This window comes from Anser anser (assembly GCF_964211835.1).
Source record: "Anser anser genome assembly, chromosome: 23".
NCBI lineage: Eukaryota > Metazoa > Chordata > Aves > Anseriformes > Anatidae > Anser > Anser anser.
In genome coordinates this window covers 1785734-1804027 of record NC_139744.1, presented here as the reverse complement: position 1 = coordinate 1804027, position 18294 = coordinate 1785734, and the positions used below count along the sequence as shown (strand labels likewise).

The following is an 18294-nucleotide window of genomic DNA, read 5'->3' as shown; positions in this document are numbered from 1 at the left end:
CCCCGCACTCGCTGCCCCGCACCGGAGCTCCTCCGTCGCCTGAGGGGAGAGGCGCGAAATGGCGGCGGGCACGAGGCACCGACCGCCCTTCCCCGCCCGCGCCGCAGATTCGCCACGGGGCAACGCGGCTCTTGCCGCTCCCGGCCTGGCCGCGGTGACAGCGGCGGGGCTGGCATAGGGCTGCCCTGCACGAAACGGGCTTGGTGGGAGGATGGAGGGAGGGCGACCGGCTTCTCTGTCGAAAGTGCTGAGAGAAACGCGAAGGCGAGGCGGCGCCTCCCTGCCGGTAACGGCGGGGCCCGGCCGCACGCCCCGCCTCAGCACTGCGCTGTTGCTTTCCGCGCCCGCAGATTCGCCACGGTCCTTCCGGGCCTCCGCTTAAACCCCAGCGGGACGCCGCGAAGGCCGGGGCCTGGCGGGGACTTAGGAGCGAGCGACGCAGCCCCACGGACCCCTTCCAAAGCGGCCGCCCGCGGGCTGAAGGAGGGCGGTGGCTCCGTGTCGAAAGTGCAAAGCTGAGCGCGCAGGCGCTGCCCTCGCCTGGTGGGGAACAAAGGGAGCGCGGCCGGCGGCGACCGGGTGAGTGGCGGCGGGGGGGGGACTCGGGGCGGCCCAGCACGGCTCGTTAGGAGGCCGGCGAGCGGCTGAGGTGACAGGCCCCGGCCTCCTCCCCGTTAGAGGCGGCGGGGGAGGCCTCAGCGCCCCGCACGAACCGGAGAGGGGCTGCCCACCCCCCCCCCGGCTCCTCCCCGGGGGGCTCCCCCTCAAGGGGCTCCATCGGTAGGCTCGGGGCTGCCGGCGCCTGGCGGGCCCTGGGATGCGCAGCGACGGCGGTTCGGTGTGACCCCGGTCCGGTCCCGTCCCGCGGGGACGGCGGCCCCGGGAGCGGCTCTGCGGGGCCCGCTCCGGTCCTCAGGGCGCTGCCGGCCTGCCCCGGGCCGTGCCGGCCCCGGAGCCCCCGCGGAGCTTCGCGGCGGAGAGCGGCGGCGGGTGCGGAGCTGAGAGAGTGCTGCCTGCCTCCGGTGTGCCGCCGGGTTACTCGGAGAAACGGCGAAAAAATAGCATTTGGTCATAATACTTCCTCCGTAGCCACCGATGGGCTGGTTGCTGAAAGATTAAATATGGTTACGTCTCACAGTCTGTGCTGCTGGCCTGCGCGGTCATTATTTTTTGAACCGTGTGAAAGAGCTGCTGTTTAATCTGGTTATTTGTATATTTGTACCATATTTCCTGAAACTGGCTGTATAAAATGGCTGGGGGTGGAGAAGAGATGCTTAAAATCTCTAATGTGAAGATGGCACAGACACGGGTTTTATTTTACAGCTATTTAAGGCCAGATTCCTTTGAAAGTATATTCATTTTTTTTCAGTGAATGCCTTAGTTTTCAGAAGCTTTTTTGTCTTTATTTCAAAACTGGTCAACTTTTTTTTTTTTTTTAAGTAAAGATTTGGGAAGGCAAAGGTTTAATATTTGATAGCATGGTATTCTTTTGTTTTTCAGAATTACAAATATAATGTCAGGTGGCTGAAAATTTGCCTATCAAAATGTCAAGTAAGTTTTCAGATTTTTCTTCCTTTGGTGAACTAAAGGTCTGGTTCAGCAGAACCTGTTCGAGAGATAATCCTATTATTTCTTGTATGAAAAGGAATGATAGGAAATACAGTTACTTCAGACCAGACTCGTGGCCTCAAAGCTTGCTGTGGCTCATTTCTGGCGCACCAGGTGTGACTAGAGCTTAGCTTGCTGCTGATGATCTCTGAAGTCTACATTAACATGCTCAAGTCTGATCGAGTCCAAGTACTTGATTTCATAGGAAATGCAGTTATTGCAGCTTCTCTGAAATCCTGCTTTTTGCTTATCTTCTTTTAGTTGATGTGTACATAAATGCATTTCACATTCTTTAACCTCCTGCCTAAATAAAAGACTGGCAATGGTGTGGTCTTAAATCTTTTAAATTCTTCTATCGCTTGCTTTATGGTCTTCAGTGACAGAACGCAAAGTGTTTGGGAGCAGGCTCTCTGTTTTTTGTAAATCACTTAAAAATGTTTGCCACAGTGGATGCCTTAGAAAAAACTCATTCAGATTTTCAAGATTTCTTTTGCTTACATTTATATCTTAACAGAAAGGCCATCTTACGCTCCACCTCCTACCCCTGCTCCCGCAACCGTAAGTATAGTGATTTTTCTCATTAACACAGATACCTGGTAATATAGCCCTTAGTAATTTCCAGAGCAGTAATGGTGCTGCAGCACCTTCCTAAATCCGGAAACCGCACTAGTTGTATTTCATTATTAATGTGGTGTGCACTATTTAAATTCATCTCACTTTTTTGAGCACTTTCTGAAAGAAAAACTGAATAAACTTGTTTTATCTTTATGGCCAGATCCTGCAGATAATATTTTTTTTATAAGCAGTTCCTAGGATTACTTACACATGTAGCCATTTTAACTTAGGCAGGTAACATTGGACTCTTGGTCTGAACTTATGTTTGCAGTGGGTTGCAACAGTATACTAGAATAGTTGAGAACAAAGTGATATATTTAATTCTAAAACTTCCTGGTCAGCTTGTGGTCAAATCATGAGCAAGCAGGGCATGCCTTTGTGCCTCTGTTGTACCTAACCCATTTTCAGTGGAATGCAGAAGTACACAAAATTCTGTTATATTGGCTCAGAATAATGAAACACTTATGAGGGTAATCTTATTCAAGCTTCTTGAAGTCACTGATATTTTAGAGTCCAACGCATGAGAAATACCTTACTTTATTATAAAATGGTACGGAATGCCAATTAGGAAAATGTGGAAAGTTTTTGAGTCCTGTCCAGTTGCGGTCATGCATGTATAAAAACACACGGAAATAGCATGTTGTGGTTAGAAAAGCACCTGAAAGCACATGCATCTCTTGCATTTGTTTCTAAGCAGCTTGCATTTTAAGAGTAATACTTTCACATGAAAAAATATTAATCTTTGGTACAGAGAAATAAGATGCTATAATGAAATTCTTACCAAAGAAAACTTGGTAACTGTTGTCCAAGGGTGTCCCTGGTCTCTGCATCTGGGATGAGAACTGCAAGATGGGATTTAGATTAAATGTGATGCTTTAAATTTATTGTGCCATACTTTAAATAGAGTTGAAAATATCATGTATAAGTTATGTTCTTAAACACTTACAGAAATAAAACATTTTATTGTTTTGCATAGTTTGTTCAGAGTTTTCATTCTGCATGCAACCTAATAGTTTTGTGCCAATGTTAGAAGAAATGTGATGGCATCCACTCTTACAACTGGATTCCTGAATCAAGATCTATGTATATACATGTGCGATTCCTTTGGGACATGGCGTGGATACAGATGTTGTTAAATGGTGTATACTGGCGTGGTACATCATTTAGTCAAGTTAGAAAGTCTTCAGGAGGGTACATGAAACAAAAAATTCAAATCTTCGATTAGTGACATATATTGCTTATCTTTCAAACGTGTTTTGTATTACTTAAATTGCATACAGTCCTTGAGATGATGGTCTGTGCTCTGTTAATGCAAGATAGAAAAGGAGACGTTGCTTATTCCTCCACAGCCACCGTGAGATCCTGTAGTCAACAAAGTTTCAAGAGTTCTCATTAAGTAGCATTACATCTGAAGTAACAAATGTCCATGTAATGCAAGATAGCTACCTTGTAATATGTAACTCCTGTCTTGCTTAATTCTTTTTGTGCAAACAGAGATTACCATTGTCATCTGGTTTTGTTAAAGATGATGTTACAGTAACACTGACCCATGGTAAAATGGCATTTATTAAATAGTGAATGTGTATGTCATCATCGCAGGCATACAAACTGAATAAATGTCAACTGCTGTGACTGAGATTCTTAAAGCTGGGTAATAAAGCACGTATTTGAAGGCGACTTGTTACAGGATACTTTTATTTTGTACTTGTATTGTTTAGAAATAAAGTGACTACAGTATGTCTACATGCAGTTGAAAACTTTGCAAGTTAATGTAGTTTAGCTTAGAGGTTATTTTTGTTCTGTGTTTGTATCTGTCATGCCGTGGTTCTCTGGAGTCCTGAACTTAATCAAAGAATTTCTGCAACTGTAATCTAGAATGGGTATGTGAGCAAACGAATTTAAAAGACTACTGGAATGTTTCTTACTAGGGCTGAAGCGGGACTTAAGTATGAGACACTGTGCCGATAACATTCAAACTCTGAGCAACACTGCAGGATATTATAAGTCATTATGGACTGGGATGAAAGGACCACCACAGTCAGTACCTGATCACAATCACTGTTCAATAGCTGATCCACTTTTTTACAACACAATTTGAATTGTGCATGACAGGAAAAACAGGTGTGTAGTTAAAAGACCCGAGCAAGATTCACAAGAGAAGGGGAAGACAGTGAACCTTCTGATACTTGATTATATGTAGATGACAGGTAACAAGGGATTGTAGAGAAATTGTAATTTTTTCTGCCTTACGGGATGCAAGAACAAATTGATCCACCTTCAAGAGTGGATAAAGGTGTGTTGATTAACTTCTGAAATCGTCTCTGATTCAGTGGTCGGTTAAGATCAGCTTGTAGCTTCTAACCTGTAGATTGTGTTGCAGTGCTTCCTCAACCCTGCCAGTCTGCAGCCAACCTCACGAGAGGCGGACGTCTCAGTGAATCGTCATCTCTCTTGGTTTTTCTAATCCCACAGTTCTGCAAAATATTTCAATTTGCAAATTGCCAGTAAAGTCTTTCAGTACTGGTATTGGTGTACAGATGGTGCTCTGAAAGATTTTTCTTCCTGCTTAGTGACAGCATCACGCTTGGTGGAAAGGTGGATGAAAAGCAGGCAGGGATTTTCAGTTACAGTAGATGTTGATTTGGGGGATTTTTTGCCCCATTAATATGTGCTATGTTGCCTTAAAGTCTAACCCTTTGGATATGAGGCTCTTCTTGAATTTCTTGGTGCCTTACTATACATTGGAAAGTTCTTATTAGTCATGAGCAGGATTTACGGAATACTTGTTTAAACACATTTAATAGAAATAAACCCACCAACTTTGGACAAAAATTGTAGCGACGTATTTGCTTAAAATCCTGTTTCCTTAATAGGTTTGTATTGGAGTAAGTTCTGTGTGTTGAGAAGATATCAACTGCTACACCTCATTTGCTTGTTTAAACTCTGATTGCTTTTGCATGCCATATTGCAGTTCACTTTCATTTCTGTGTTTTCCTCGTTTGAGCTCATTTCTCATTCGTGTTTTTGTCTCATTTGTTTCCATCAGCAAATGCCCAGCACACCAGGGTTTGTGGGATACAATCCATACAGCCATCTGGCCTACAACAACTACAGGCTGGGAGGGAACCCGGGCACCAACAGCCGGGTCACGGTAGGAGAATCAACTATTACATCATCCGGCAAACAACAGGAATTGACCAGAAATGGCTTTAGAGTTAGGTTCTTCTGAATCTTGGCTGCTGCCACTTTTTTTTTTCTAAGAACAAAAATTTACTTCTGATTTTTACTCCTCACCCCTATCCCTTGCCATTCACTTTGAAGCTTTTTACAGGAAATGGACTTCCATTGAAGAGGGGGAAAGAATACGTGGTAATCATGTATGATGCAGAACTCCAAAGAGACAGACAGACTTTGTGGTCTTCAGTGACCACTGCATGCTTAGGGAGGGCATGCTTAGGTGTGGGCACAAATTTTCCTTGGAGGGAACTGCTAATTTTTTCTTATTAAGGCTTACTGGCACAAAAATAACGAAGAATACTTTGCAAACTAGGGTTCATTAATAGTATTGCATCATATTATTGAGCCATACAAGAGATGTAAGCCTTTATTTTTCTTTCCAGTCTTAGTCTGATATTAGCTATGTAAAGTCCCTCGTTTAGAAACAATTGTTTGAACAGAAGTGTGATGATCATCGAATAGAATCCTTTCAGATCTTCTGTTATTCTGTGGGTGTGTGGAAAAGGGATGCTAAATTCGTTTTTAATGGTGTAAATAGTGAGTTGGAGTCAGTTTGTGACAGGTGACAACTTCTTTCTAATATAGCTAAAGTCCTGAGCATTAGGTGCAGTCAGGAAAAAAAAAAGACTGTGGAAGCACACGGTTTTCGTAACTAACAACAGAAATAGAGTAAACCTCTGATATTAAAAAAAAAAAAAGTTTCTTTAATTCTCCTAATACAGTTTTTCATGTAAAAATTTCAATCTTAAAACATCTGCCTTGTTCAGAATGTGGTATAAGGAAAGATTTTTTTCAAGAAACACGTACATGGTGCCTTAAATGAAGTGTACTCTTATGCCTCTCTCTTATAAACCTTCTTTCCAACTTCATATATGAAGTTCATCTGGTTTGTTAAAATGTTTATGGAAAAGACCTTCCCCATACAAGCTGGAACTTGACTGAACATACTGTCTGAACATATATTTATTTTCTTATACAAGAATAAGTTAGCTTTTTTCTGAGAACTTTCATTGTTTCTGTATGTCATAAGCATATACAGCCTTCTGTGCCATGCATATATCAATATATGTATGGTGTCTTTAAATTCCTGTTAATTTAAAAGCATTAAACAATTTCCGTTAATGTTTTTCAAACTCATTTGTGTGTGTATATATGTATACATTTTGGTAATGCATATACCTCATGTACATTATTTATATCTATACGCAATTCCGTATGCATTGTTTCATAGATCTCCATAAATTCAGCAAAACAAAAATATCAAAAGGAAAAATTTGAAAGCCGAATACTGCACATTAGTCTATATGGCCAAATTCAATTATTTGCTTAATCTGTGGCTGTAGTCCTGAAAAAGCTTGAAATTGCTTTATATTTTTTATAAAAATGGTCCCACTTAATGAAATAGAACTCCTTGCATGTCTAAGCTCTTGAAGAGTGGAGGTTTTCAGAACCTGTGGTTGATAGGGATTATAAGGTTATTGCTTTAGGAGAAGAAAGCCCTGCCAGATGTTTTGTAGATCGAGGGGACAGGAACAGGTGGGTGCAGCAGCTTTCAATCAGTAACAATTACTGCTCAGTGTCTTTTTATTAAGTGCAAGCAAGGTGCTTGACGTACAAACCTAAAGGAACATAAGAGCACACAAAGATATTGCAGGCTAATTTGGACAACTACAGTACAGCTTGGATACAAATAATGCACAGTGGTGGATCACTTGCATAGGGGTGTTTTTTATAATGAGTAGTTTCATTGGCTCCGAATTACCACTGACATATTTTGTGGACAAACACATTGCTGAAATGATTTGCAAATGAAAAGACATCTAGATAATGTCACAATTCTATCTTCCCTCTCTACCCCTCATCCCACAGTAGACACATTAAATTTGTTAGAACAGGTACAATAAATTGCTAATCAGAAGTGAGAAAAGCAACCTGCTGGGACTGGTGTTTTAATGTAAATTTCTAAGTTGTGCTTTTCAGTTTTTAGAACACGGAGCCAATTTAGATTTTTATCTAGTTGCTGTTCTGTAAGCTTACAGATAAAAGGACAAATTTAGATTGGAAAAACATTACAATGAGGACCAGTTGTAGTACCTGTTCAGTGTTTTTTTTTTTTTGTGATGTTGCTTGCTTCTTGGAATGGGGGCGGAGGGATGTTTGTTTCAACTGCACAAGAATGAATGTTTTCCAAAAATAGTGTGTATGGAAACTGTCCAGTGAGTACATTAACAAATGGATTTATTCGGTTCTTTCATAGGCTTCCTCTGGTATTACCATTCCAAAGCCCCCCAAACCCCCCGACAAGCCCCTGATGCCCTACATGAGGTACAGCCGGAAGGTGGGTATACGGTATCGAACAAGTAATAATAAAAGTTAGCGTTTGTATGTGCTAACGATTAATTGCTACTATCTTAGTTTCAGCTTCTAAACTTTTACTTCTAACAGCCTGCACATTCTTTTAAGGGAATTGTAAAGTACAGATGCATTGCCCTTCAGAATAATGGCAGCAGTAGTCTGTTCACACAGTTGCCAGTTGCTGGGGGGAAAAGGTTTCTCTAAAATGATAATTTACTACCACTGTCTCTGCTGACAAGGATCCACCCTGCCACATTCAGAAGTTCCTGTGACTTACTGACAGAACTTTTTTTATAAAAAGGAGATATTCCTTGCGGTATACTGGGCTTGGTACAGTGCTGTAGCTGGACTGAAGAGTAGCAATGAGTGGACTTTGCATGTTCTCCTTCACCAACCTAGCCTGTGGCAACGTTTACTTCGCTGTTCTGTGAACTGTTTGACAGAAAGTAGGAGAGAGACTCTTGTGGAGTCTGAAATCTGATTGGGCATGGGGAGGGCATGCGAGCCTGTCTGAAGCGGGTGAGCCAGAAGGAAATTCTTCCACCTCTGGTAAAGTATCTTTACCAGCGTATCTGTCTTAGGCCAAAAAACCAACAACAAAAAAAAAGTCAAGTGGCGCAGCAAGAAATAACACTGGCAGCTCTCTCCTTTTTTTTTTCCCTATAAAGTTAGAAACCTTTTTGGTGGAGTCAGAACTTGTTGGAACTCAAATTGATCAGCAAGACTGAAAAATATTTTGAAATGTTGCATTCTGATCTGAAAAGCTCAGTGCTCTTTATCATAATCTACTGCTGGATGTGTTTACTCAGTAGCACTTTTTTTTTTCCCAGAGATGCAGCGATGTGCATTTGAGAAGAGAATTAAGAGGGTTAAAAGCAATATTCTCATGAAACCAAAGCCATTTCAGCAATTGCCCGTTTCAGTAGATGACTTCCTACTGACTTCCTGCCCCAGAAAATAATCGAGATAGTTTAGCCAGACATTCCTAACTTAATCCTGTTTTTCATGGTGGTTCCAGAAAGAACACTGAGATGACAATATAAAATGTTTAATTTGGAAGTATTTAGATATCATTAGTAAAGCTCCAGCTGTTTCTGTTAAGGTCTGGGACCAAGTGAAGGCGTCCAATCCTGATTTGAAGTTATGGGAAATTGGCAAGATTATTGGAGGAATGTGGCGAGATCTCACTGATGAAGAGAAGCAAGAGTATTTGAATGAATATGAAGCTGAAAAGGTAAATGGAAGAAATCTGGGATGTTTATTACAGCTGATTCTTCTAGGAACTGGTCTGAGAAGAAAAATTCATCTTACCCATGCAGTGGTGTATGAGGCATTCACGAGACCCCCTATATGTAACTTAATGGAAGTATGTCCTGACACGTCTTTTAGATTTTTTAAAATAACTGTACATCAACTGTGACTGGTCAGTTTTTAGACCTAATTCAAAATGAAGTATTTATAATTGAGTGTCGATTTTAACTGTTTAATGAATGGATTTGATTGTACAACATCAGTGTTGAAAAGATTGTCTCAACACCAAAATCCTCTTTCAAAACTGGTGCTCTGCAACTACTGCTATTGAGTCATGAACGTGTTCATAAAAGACTTCCAGTCACGTAGGGTCTGGTTCCCATGGTGTATAATCTGGTGTAACTCCATGGTATGGCATAGCGTTTTGTTTCTTAATAGGAAAATGCTACCATTTTCAGGGTTTTCTTGCATTTGTGTTGCTTTTTATTGATCTTCGTGACAAAAGATGACAGCTACATCACGTGTCTAGGTTGGTAAGTGTTGAGGACTTTTACAAGACTGTTACTGTGATCCTAAGCTACAAGGGGAAACTTGTCCACTTGCTGTCTTGTGGTTAAACCTGGTAGGCATCTGAGGTTGTGTACAACCTGGTCAAACCTGAGGAACTTGGAGCTGTTTTTATTCCAAGTCAATAGAGAAGTACTTCAAAGCTGGATGCTCTTAGTTGAAACAAAATCAAGGAATTCTTTTTCTTTTTTAACTTGGTAACAACACTTAGATTGTAAGCTCCTTGGGGCAGGGGCCTTCTTGTTTATATTTTTCAACTGCCTAGATAGGTTTCCAGTCCTAATAATAAAGAAATTGACACCCTTAGGTACTCACACCAGTATCACAGATAAATCTGATATTTCATTGGAAATACCTCAAATCTCTGTACAAAATCTAGACCAGGCAAATTTTAAAAGTGACATAAAGCAATTCAAAGGGAAAATATTTCAAAGAAGGTGAAAATAGTGATGCAGTCCTGCTACCAGGAGACAGTAGTCTGGCTGCAGCATTCTGTATCATCCCAGTGCAGGGATGGATCAAAGAATACAAAAACATTAAGTGATTTTGAATACTGGTTCATAGCATACTGGAATAAGGAAAGAGAAAAAATTGGAATCAATGATGTAGTTAGAAATCCAAAGAATTAAGAATATTTTAAGTCAACTTATTTTTTTATCAAAGTTCTGAAGTTTGATTTTAAACTTCAAAAACAAAACTCTTGTAAGACCTCTCAAGGTATTAAAACATGCCTAAAAGCCCAACTAGAGTTTTTTAAAACATGACTGTGGAAAAAGTTCTAATTGGTTAAAAAAAGAGAATATGATCATTTGTGTATCCGCAAGATAGTTCAAAATAATTTGTCTGTATATAACTACCTGTTGAGTTGCACCTAATTGTGTCAAGTCTGAAATTGTCCAGTGGTGCAATCAAACAATATTGGTCACGTTTCAGATAGAGTACAATGAGTCCATGAAGGCCTACCATAACTCTCCTGCATACCTTGCCTACATCAATGCAAAAAGTCGTGCTGAGGCTGCGTTAGAAGAAGAAAGCCGACAAAGGCAGTCACGCATGGAGAAAGGTGAACCTTACATGAGTATACAGCCAGCAGAAGATCCAGATGGTAAGCGGAAAGGAATTTGTATGCACATCCAGTGAGACAGCCTCATTGCAAGGCCTACAGCATAGAGAAATAATTGCCAGATATGGAAAATTACCTCTGTATAGCCATCACAATGCTTAACGTGACTTCCTTTCTATTTCAGTACCTTCACTACTAATTTTCATGATTACATTTTTATTTTTGTAGAGCCAATAGCTGACTTTGTCTTGTTTCCAAAAGTTAAGGTGGAAAGGCAATGATAAAAATTATTCTAGTCCTTGATTCTTTGTGAAGTAATGCTTACACTTCAAAAGAAATCAGTCTGCTTAAAACTCTGCAATGGCTTTAACATGTAAATTACAAGATGATTAGATGCCTGATTTAATCCAGCCTGAATGGAATTTTGTGCTTTATTTATTACCTGAAGTGCATACTTCTGATAAGTAAATTTCTGGTATGATTAAGAACACCTGAACTCAAATGTCATCTGAGATTGTTTAGAAAAGAAGAGTTATCCTTGCTATTGACAAGTTGATGAGAAAATTCTGAAAGTTTATTTGACTGCAAGGAAATGTACTCCACCCAGTGGGAAAAATTAGATTCATATAGTCGTCTACTTTTAAATTCATGACCAAATACATACTTGTTGAAACCTGAGGGTGAAAAATCTACTCAGTTACACCCCTTTTTTTTTCCTTTTTATAAAAGCACACCCTTGAGATAAAGCCTGTGACAAAGAGCGCTTGCCTGTGTGAGGTAACTGCAAAATGTATGTAAATATATTTAGTGTTCCAGTAGCTGGCATTTTAGAACTTTAAGTTTTGTTCCATGCTGCCTGGGCCAAATTAACTCAGACAGAGCCAGCTGACCTAGCACTGAGCTGGATCTTCTCAGTCCTGGAATGAAATGGCAAATTCTTTCCTGTGGCAGAAACGCTGCTGTCTGTGCTGCATGTCACTAGGATCAAAAGCTTGTAGCATGAAAGGAATCTTGTTAAGAGGACAAAGATGTTTACTAAGGAGACTGATTTACTTAATACTTCTTTGTCTCTTGCAAATCTATTGTCTTCCCACTGTTTTTTCTCTTTTCACTTCATTTAATCAAGTATCTCAATGGGAAATTGAACGTAACACTTTAAAATAAAGCAGGTAACTAGTTTAATGAAAGCTTCTTCCTTGGTAATATTTTCTGGCGTGATGTATTAGGGTTGTCCTTAAGATCTCTGTGAGTAGTTGGAGAGTAAATTTCATTAGGAAAACTTCATGTGAAATAAATTCAGCTTCTGGACTTTACTAAATGACCTCATTCTGAAAGACAATTCAGTTAACCTGCTAGTTAATGGATTTTAACACTCAACTAAATGTGACTTGTATTCACAGAAGTGTCTTCTAAGTGTATTCCCTCACCAATAGTTAATGCTGTTTAATTACTCTGCTTTAAATTCTACTAGTTAGACTTCCATTCCTTGAGCCCGAGATAGGTTCTTGATACCAAAGCTGTAGATTCTGGTTTGACTTTTTTCTTATATTGAAAAGCTTTACCTGCTCTCTGAACAAATACAGAAAGTCACAGCATAGCAAGCCTTCTGTCTTCTACAGGCCAGAAGCTTTTGAGTGCTGCTAGGTACAGGAAGCATGCTTTGTAGTTTCAGATGTTTTGTAGTGCTTTGTAGCATCAAACTGAATTTTACTTCTAAAATGATTACTTAGTATAATCCACAATGCTGTAGTTCACGTTAAATTCTGTAGCTAGACTAATGTTCAAGTTTAGTATCTTGCCATTAATTGGAAGCTCTTTTAATTGGGTCAGGGGAAAAAAATTTGACCTGTTAAATTCTTCTATCTTCTTGTGTAGTTTGTCCTCTAGATGCATGTCAAACAAGACTGTTTAGTTTTTTCCTGGGCTGACTTCAACTTCTTTTCTCTGCAAGAAGCTGATAAAACAACGAGCTCTTGACCTATGTGCATGTATATTTTGTTCTCCTTGAAGTGTATTTTTTTTTCAGTAGCTGTTCTCTAAGGAAGTGCATTCTTACCCCTCAAAATGTAGAATACAGTTATTACATTAACTGCAAATTAAATGTCACATTGCCTCATATTTTCATTCCTCAGTGTTTCAAAAAGTAAGTCATTTTGATCAGTGGTACAAAGCTTATTTATAAAGGAATGTCTCTTTTGTTAGTATTGTAACCTTTTATTTTTTAGTGGATATTTTTTGGTAACAATAGCCCCTCTTACTCTGGAAACGTGGAAACAAGAAATAAGTTAATCTAAATTTCAGACTTGTGGGAAGATTCATGTAAAATAGCTGCCATAGCTGTGCCAGGGTGAATGGCACTCTATCCTCAAACTCTTTTCTCATTACATGATGTTCTTTAATCAAGTATTTGTTGGTATGAACTTTGTGACATGACAGAAACTGGTGTTAGTTTTTTTTGTTTTTAATTAGTGGTGACATTGGTACAGTCAATTAGCCTTGGCACTTGCTTTGTGGAATTAAAGCAGTTGCACTTAAAAACTCTTGTTTCAGATTACGACGACGGATTTTCTATGAAGCACACAGCTACAGCTCGTTTCCAAAGAAACCATCGTCTCATCAGTGAAATATTGAGTGAAAGTGTGGTTCCTGACGTCCGCTCTGTTGTCACTACAGCTAGAATGCAAGTTCTTAAACGCCAGGTTCAATCCTTAATGGTTCACCAGGTAAGGATAAATGATACAAAGGCAGCTAAAACATAATGGGGTTAGGCTGTACTCCAAGTCTCAGATCATTTGATCATCTACATGACTCTTCTTGTTGGGTGTCAATGTTCTGTATGCTCTAAGAGCTAATCTCTGGGTTTTCTTGGGAGTGGCAAGATGTGAGGCTTCACCTTTTGTGCTGTTTTGTTAGTCAGAATTATGTTAAACTGTATTTTGTCCTTTAGGCCATCTTAAGTACTAAATCCATAGCTCTTCATTATTGTAACCTTCTCTATATAAAGTAAATCTCCAGTTTAATAGATTCTGATAGTTGTGGCTTTCAGCTGGCTTATTACTGTAATCTTGGTTGTTACAATCCTTCATCGCAGTAAATCCTATTGTAGCGTTATTCCTTGAAAAGTAAATGTGTGCAAAGAAATCTAGTGAGATCATATTTGTATGTTTCAGCTAGCTTTGAATGCACATACGCCCATATTTTCCAAACAAAAGAACTCTGTCAGTATAGTAAGTATACATGTAGGCAAAGAAAACTGAAATTTGACCAGAATAAGATAGAGATTTGTCACTTTTTTAAAAAATCACAAGAGTGGGTAGAGCTTCTTATTTCTTTGAATTGTGGTCTTTTTGAGGATGTAACTGAAGTGTTGTGTGTGTACTATAGGGTGATAGGGTGTATAAAATGAAAGAAAGCATGTAGGTTTTGTGCTGGAAGATGATAAACTGTTCACCTTGACTCCATACCGTTTAAAATTTCTAATAGGCCTAACAATTGTGAACTACTGCACAGACCCATTTGTTCAGACTTTTTTTATCTGAACTTCTTTGCTATTGGGTATTGAATCAAGGAAAACATTTTGGGATAAGAGTGTTTAAAACATGAAAACATGGGTACATTTTAAAACATTGGTGTAAATATTTTTGTCCAGTTCTTCAGATGACTGCATAGTAAGCTTCTTACCATTTATTTATTTAATTTCCAGCGTAAACTGGAAGCTGAGCTTCTGCAAATTGAAGAGCGCCACCAGGAGAAGAAGAGGAAATTCTTGGAAAGCACAGAATCCTTCAATAATGAGCTCAAAAGGGTACAACTCTCACTCTTCTCCACTTATTTTGAGGAGTCTAGTAGTTAACCATTTATATAAATACTCTGACTACTTCTGTTTATTTCTGTATTGAATTATTTATAATTAGATGACCACAGTGTCCTAGGCCTGGTGAAGTGTGTGGGTGTTAACGCACGGTGTTTTTATTATTCCATGCTCCTTCATTGACCTTTAGTAGTTATATTCAGCCAGTACACTTTAAAAGTGCCTTCAGGCTTGACTGGTTGAGTTTACTAGGGAGCAGCTCAAGGAAGGTGGCCTAAAGCCACTATGAAGAACATATTGCTTTGTCCTTGGCTGCATTCAACAACAGGGCTTAGGTTGTTTCTTTAACCCCCCCCCCTTTTTTTTTTTTTGATAATATGCTTATTTCTCCCTGTGTAGTTAGTGAAGGTTTTAGTATAAACTTTATCAAATCAAAATAGTTACACTGCATGTAGAAATACTGAACTAATAATAATTGGGTATTCCTGATACTTTGTTTTTCATTGTAACCAGGGTAGTAAAAGAGCTTTTTTGTTTGTTTTTATTGCTAGTTATGCAGTTTGAAGGTAGAAGTGGATATGGAAAAAATTGCAGCTGAAATTGCTCAAGCTGAGGAACAGGCTCGCAAGAGGCAGGAGGAAAGGGAAAAAGAAGCAGCTGAGCAAGCTGAACGCAGTCAAAACAACATAGCAGCTGAGGAAGAACAGGCAGCTAACAAGATGGAGGAGAAGAAAGAAGAGGAGAGTGCTCCAATGGAGACAGGTAACTGCATTTAAAGAGCAGTTTAAGAATCCTCAAAGGATCAGCATTAAAGTATCTCTGTAGAGGCTCAGCTTAGCCAGGGAGGCCCTACATTTTTGTTGTTAGTAGGAAGGCTTCTTCAGAAGAACACTCAGAAGAGTTAACTTCATCTTGGTGAACACAGGTGTTTGCTTTCTTCTCATTAAGTTGTTCCTTTTTATAAGGGTAGAGGATATCACAAAGCCAGTATGTAATGCTTGGTGTTTAAATGTACCCAAGGGAAAAAAAATTGATTTCTGAATGCCTTCTGAACCTAACTCATCTCTTAAACATGTTAGGAGCAACTGAGAGTGCTTCCTTGTCCTACTGTTGACATCTAGCAAGGATGCTAGATGACAGTGAGTCATTGTTGAAACAGCGTAAGGGAAAGTGGAAGAGTTGAATTCTAGTTTAATGAGGCACAATGCTTGGTGTCTGGACTTCTGAGGTCAGGCTGCAAGTGACTTTCAGGATGCCATGTGACAGGACCACGTACATTCGAAGTACTGAGTGGTCTTTCAGAGCTGTGCCTCTACTGCACATTCTAAGTAATAAATGTTATGAAATACTTGGATTTACTACAGATTCTATTTCTTCCTAAATTCTAATCACACTACTTAAATATATTGGTATATAAATGACACTGAGAAATATTTTATTACAGAAGAGCCTCACCCAGAAGAGAGCACAGAAAACCAGCAGAATGGTGAAGAAGGAACATCTACCCCAGATGATAAGGAGAGCGGCCAAGAAGGGGTTGATAGCACTGCAGAGGAAGGAACCAGTGATAGCAACACTGGTTCAGAGAGCAATAGTGCGACAGTCGAAGAGCCTCCTGCAGACCCTATCACTGAGGATAGTGAGAAGAAAGAATAAATATTGACTTGTTTCATGTGTCTCTTTTTAATGAAGTACTGTTTTGATTTCAAAATGTGCTAAGCAGCTTTTGTATCTTCCTTGCTTGTATCACTTGCCTCCAAAGGATATTGGGTTTTAGTAACACTTTGTATTATCAGCATAGAGACTTAAAGGGCCCTTTAGGGGCAAAGGGTATCTTCCAACAGACAGAAAACACCTCATGTATAAATACAGTGATAAAATATGAAGAGATACTATTGTTTGGAATTTCTTCCCCAGAAAGATAACTGGTTTTGTTTTTAATATTAGAAATCAGGATTTTTCCCCTCTAATTACATGCCCACAGTGAAAATGCAGTTTTCCTTCAAGGCCCTTCTTGTTCAGTTGTGGCTGAATCAGATGCAGATGTGCATCACCTCTCTGCTGGATTCCTCTTGACCTAGCTTTGCTGATGGACTGACAGCCCCCACACACCTCTTGATTAGTGTAAGGGAATGTTACGCTGGGAGCTGGGATACTTGTACCACGATCACAGGCTGATGAAGCAGCGTAATTGAGAAACATACAGTTAATTGTACTCGCCTCCTAGACAGGGTCAATGTTACTGAGGCATCTTAAAGTTGACCTTAGTATTAAGTGAAGATGCATAACCCCTGTACTTTCTGTGTGTAACCTTGATCTAACAAAACAAAAAAAACACAGCAGCCTAGCACGAGTTACCACAACTATTTCTGTTCTTGCCCCCGATGATGTCTACTGTAGCTCCCCAGTTCAACAGTTGTAAAGAAAGCTTTCATTACTCCTAAATAAGGCTGCAACACTTGGACTTACGTTGTTTTTTTGTTTCATTTTTTGTATAACCTTTATCATATGAATACAGTAGCTGTGCAACACAGAAGGAAACTTGCTCGTGTTATGCATGCAATACATTTGGGGATACATTTCCAAATGATTAAGAGTGCAGTTGTCTTGAAGTATATGAAATCTTGAGGATTTTTCTTCTGTGATACAGGATTATTTTCAAAAACAGTCTTTGCTCTTCTTCACTATTTAACTCTTTTATTTGCTACTGAGATATCATAATAGGACCTCAGCCAGAGATCTGGCAAAATACAAAGCAGGAGAGAATTGAAACGTGTTACTTGCTCTCAGAGAAAGTAGTCATGAATGCAACACAAACAGTAGAAAACAGTAGTTCTGCTTGCCATGACCTTTCAAAACCTCTAGGAACTCTACAAAAGTACTGAAAATGCTACATTTTGCCCTGTACAAACCGAAGCCCTATCTGAAGAAAAAAAGATTACAATAGATACAAGCTGTTCTATTGGTTTCCTACTGTAAGAGGACACATGATGCATATGCTTCAATAGTGTGTTTTTATGGCTGTTTTATAAATTTCCAACTATAAGAGAACATATGATGCATATGCTTCAATAAACTAGTGTTTTTATGGAATAGTGGGTATATGAGATGGTATTGTTTTTTTAAATCCTTTTTTTTAATGGTCTAAAAATAAAATCCAACTTTTTTTTTTAAATTGACAGTGGTCTGGTTCTTGTTTTCTAAGGCAGTACCTGTATTTTATGTAGGGCTTTTATCAGATGTCCTCCATCTTAAGGCCAGAAGAATGAAAACATGGAATTCATTATTGAAATATGTTAAATACGAAAAGCTATGCTGCAGGAGCGCTTTGAAAATAAAAGTAAAAAACTGCTGAGTTGCTGTAGGCTTTTGTTTAAATGCTAGCTATGTCTAGAAGGAACTCTGGTGACAGCTTTTGACTTTAAGAGCCAGTGAATAGGGGAATTTGTAGAGGAAATAATACAAGTAGTAACGAACTTGTGATCTTTTTTCCTGTAAGCTTTTAACTGCCACCTTCCAAGTTGACAAAGCATTTTCACATTACTTTAAATGAAGTGAAATTTCCACCCCAAAGGGCTGTAAGGCGCATATTTACAAAAGGAATGATACGAGGAGTAAGATGCACTTATGGTCCTAACACTTAATAGCTGAAGCCAATTTTTACTACTAACTGCCATGCATTCTCCCCGAGTTCACAAGATTTCATGAACTGATTTGGACATTTCTGCTTGGAAATGGCTATTGAACAGGCACTACAGTGCACTCTCGTGTACATATTAAAGAGACT

At 39.5% G+C, this 18294-nt stretch overlaps 1 protein-coding gene across 5 annotated transcripts; it reads left to right on the top strand.

Annotated features, from left to right (window-relative positions):
- Nucleotides 1-265: 265 nt before the first annotated feature.
- Nucleotides 266-17682, top strand: SMARCE1 (SWI/SNF related BAF chromatin remodeling complex subunit E1). Of its 5 annotated transcripts, none has more exons than XM_083809195.1 (11): nucleotides 266-579; nucleotides 1501-1551; nucleotides 2123-2166; nucleotides 5270-5374; nucleotides 7718-7798; nucleotides 8918-9049; nucleotides 10567-10738; nucleotides 13247-13419; nucleotides 14400-14501; nucleotides 15059-15269; nucleotides 15952-17682. In XM_083809195.1, the coding sequence occupies exons 2-11, from the start codon at nucleotides 1545-1547 to the stop codon at nucleotides 16161-16163; spliced, it is 1239 nt and encodes a 412-aa protein (XP_083665321.1). In that variant the 5' UTR covers nucleotides 266-579; nucleotides 1501-1544; the 3' UTR covers nucleotides 16164-17682. The 5 variants fall into 5 exon arrangements, with proteins under 5 accessions (XP_083665321.1, XP_083665319.1, XP_083665323.1 ...); XM_083809193.1 differs by having other exon boundaries at nucleotides 425-579; nucleotides 5270-5437; XM_083809194.1 differs by lacking the exon at nucleotides 266-579 and adding an exon at nucleotides 595-780 and having other exon boundaries at nucleotides 5270-5437.
- The last annotated feature ends 612 nt before the right edge of the window (nucleotides 17683-18294 follow it).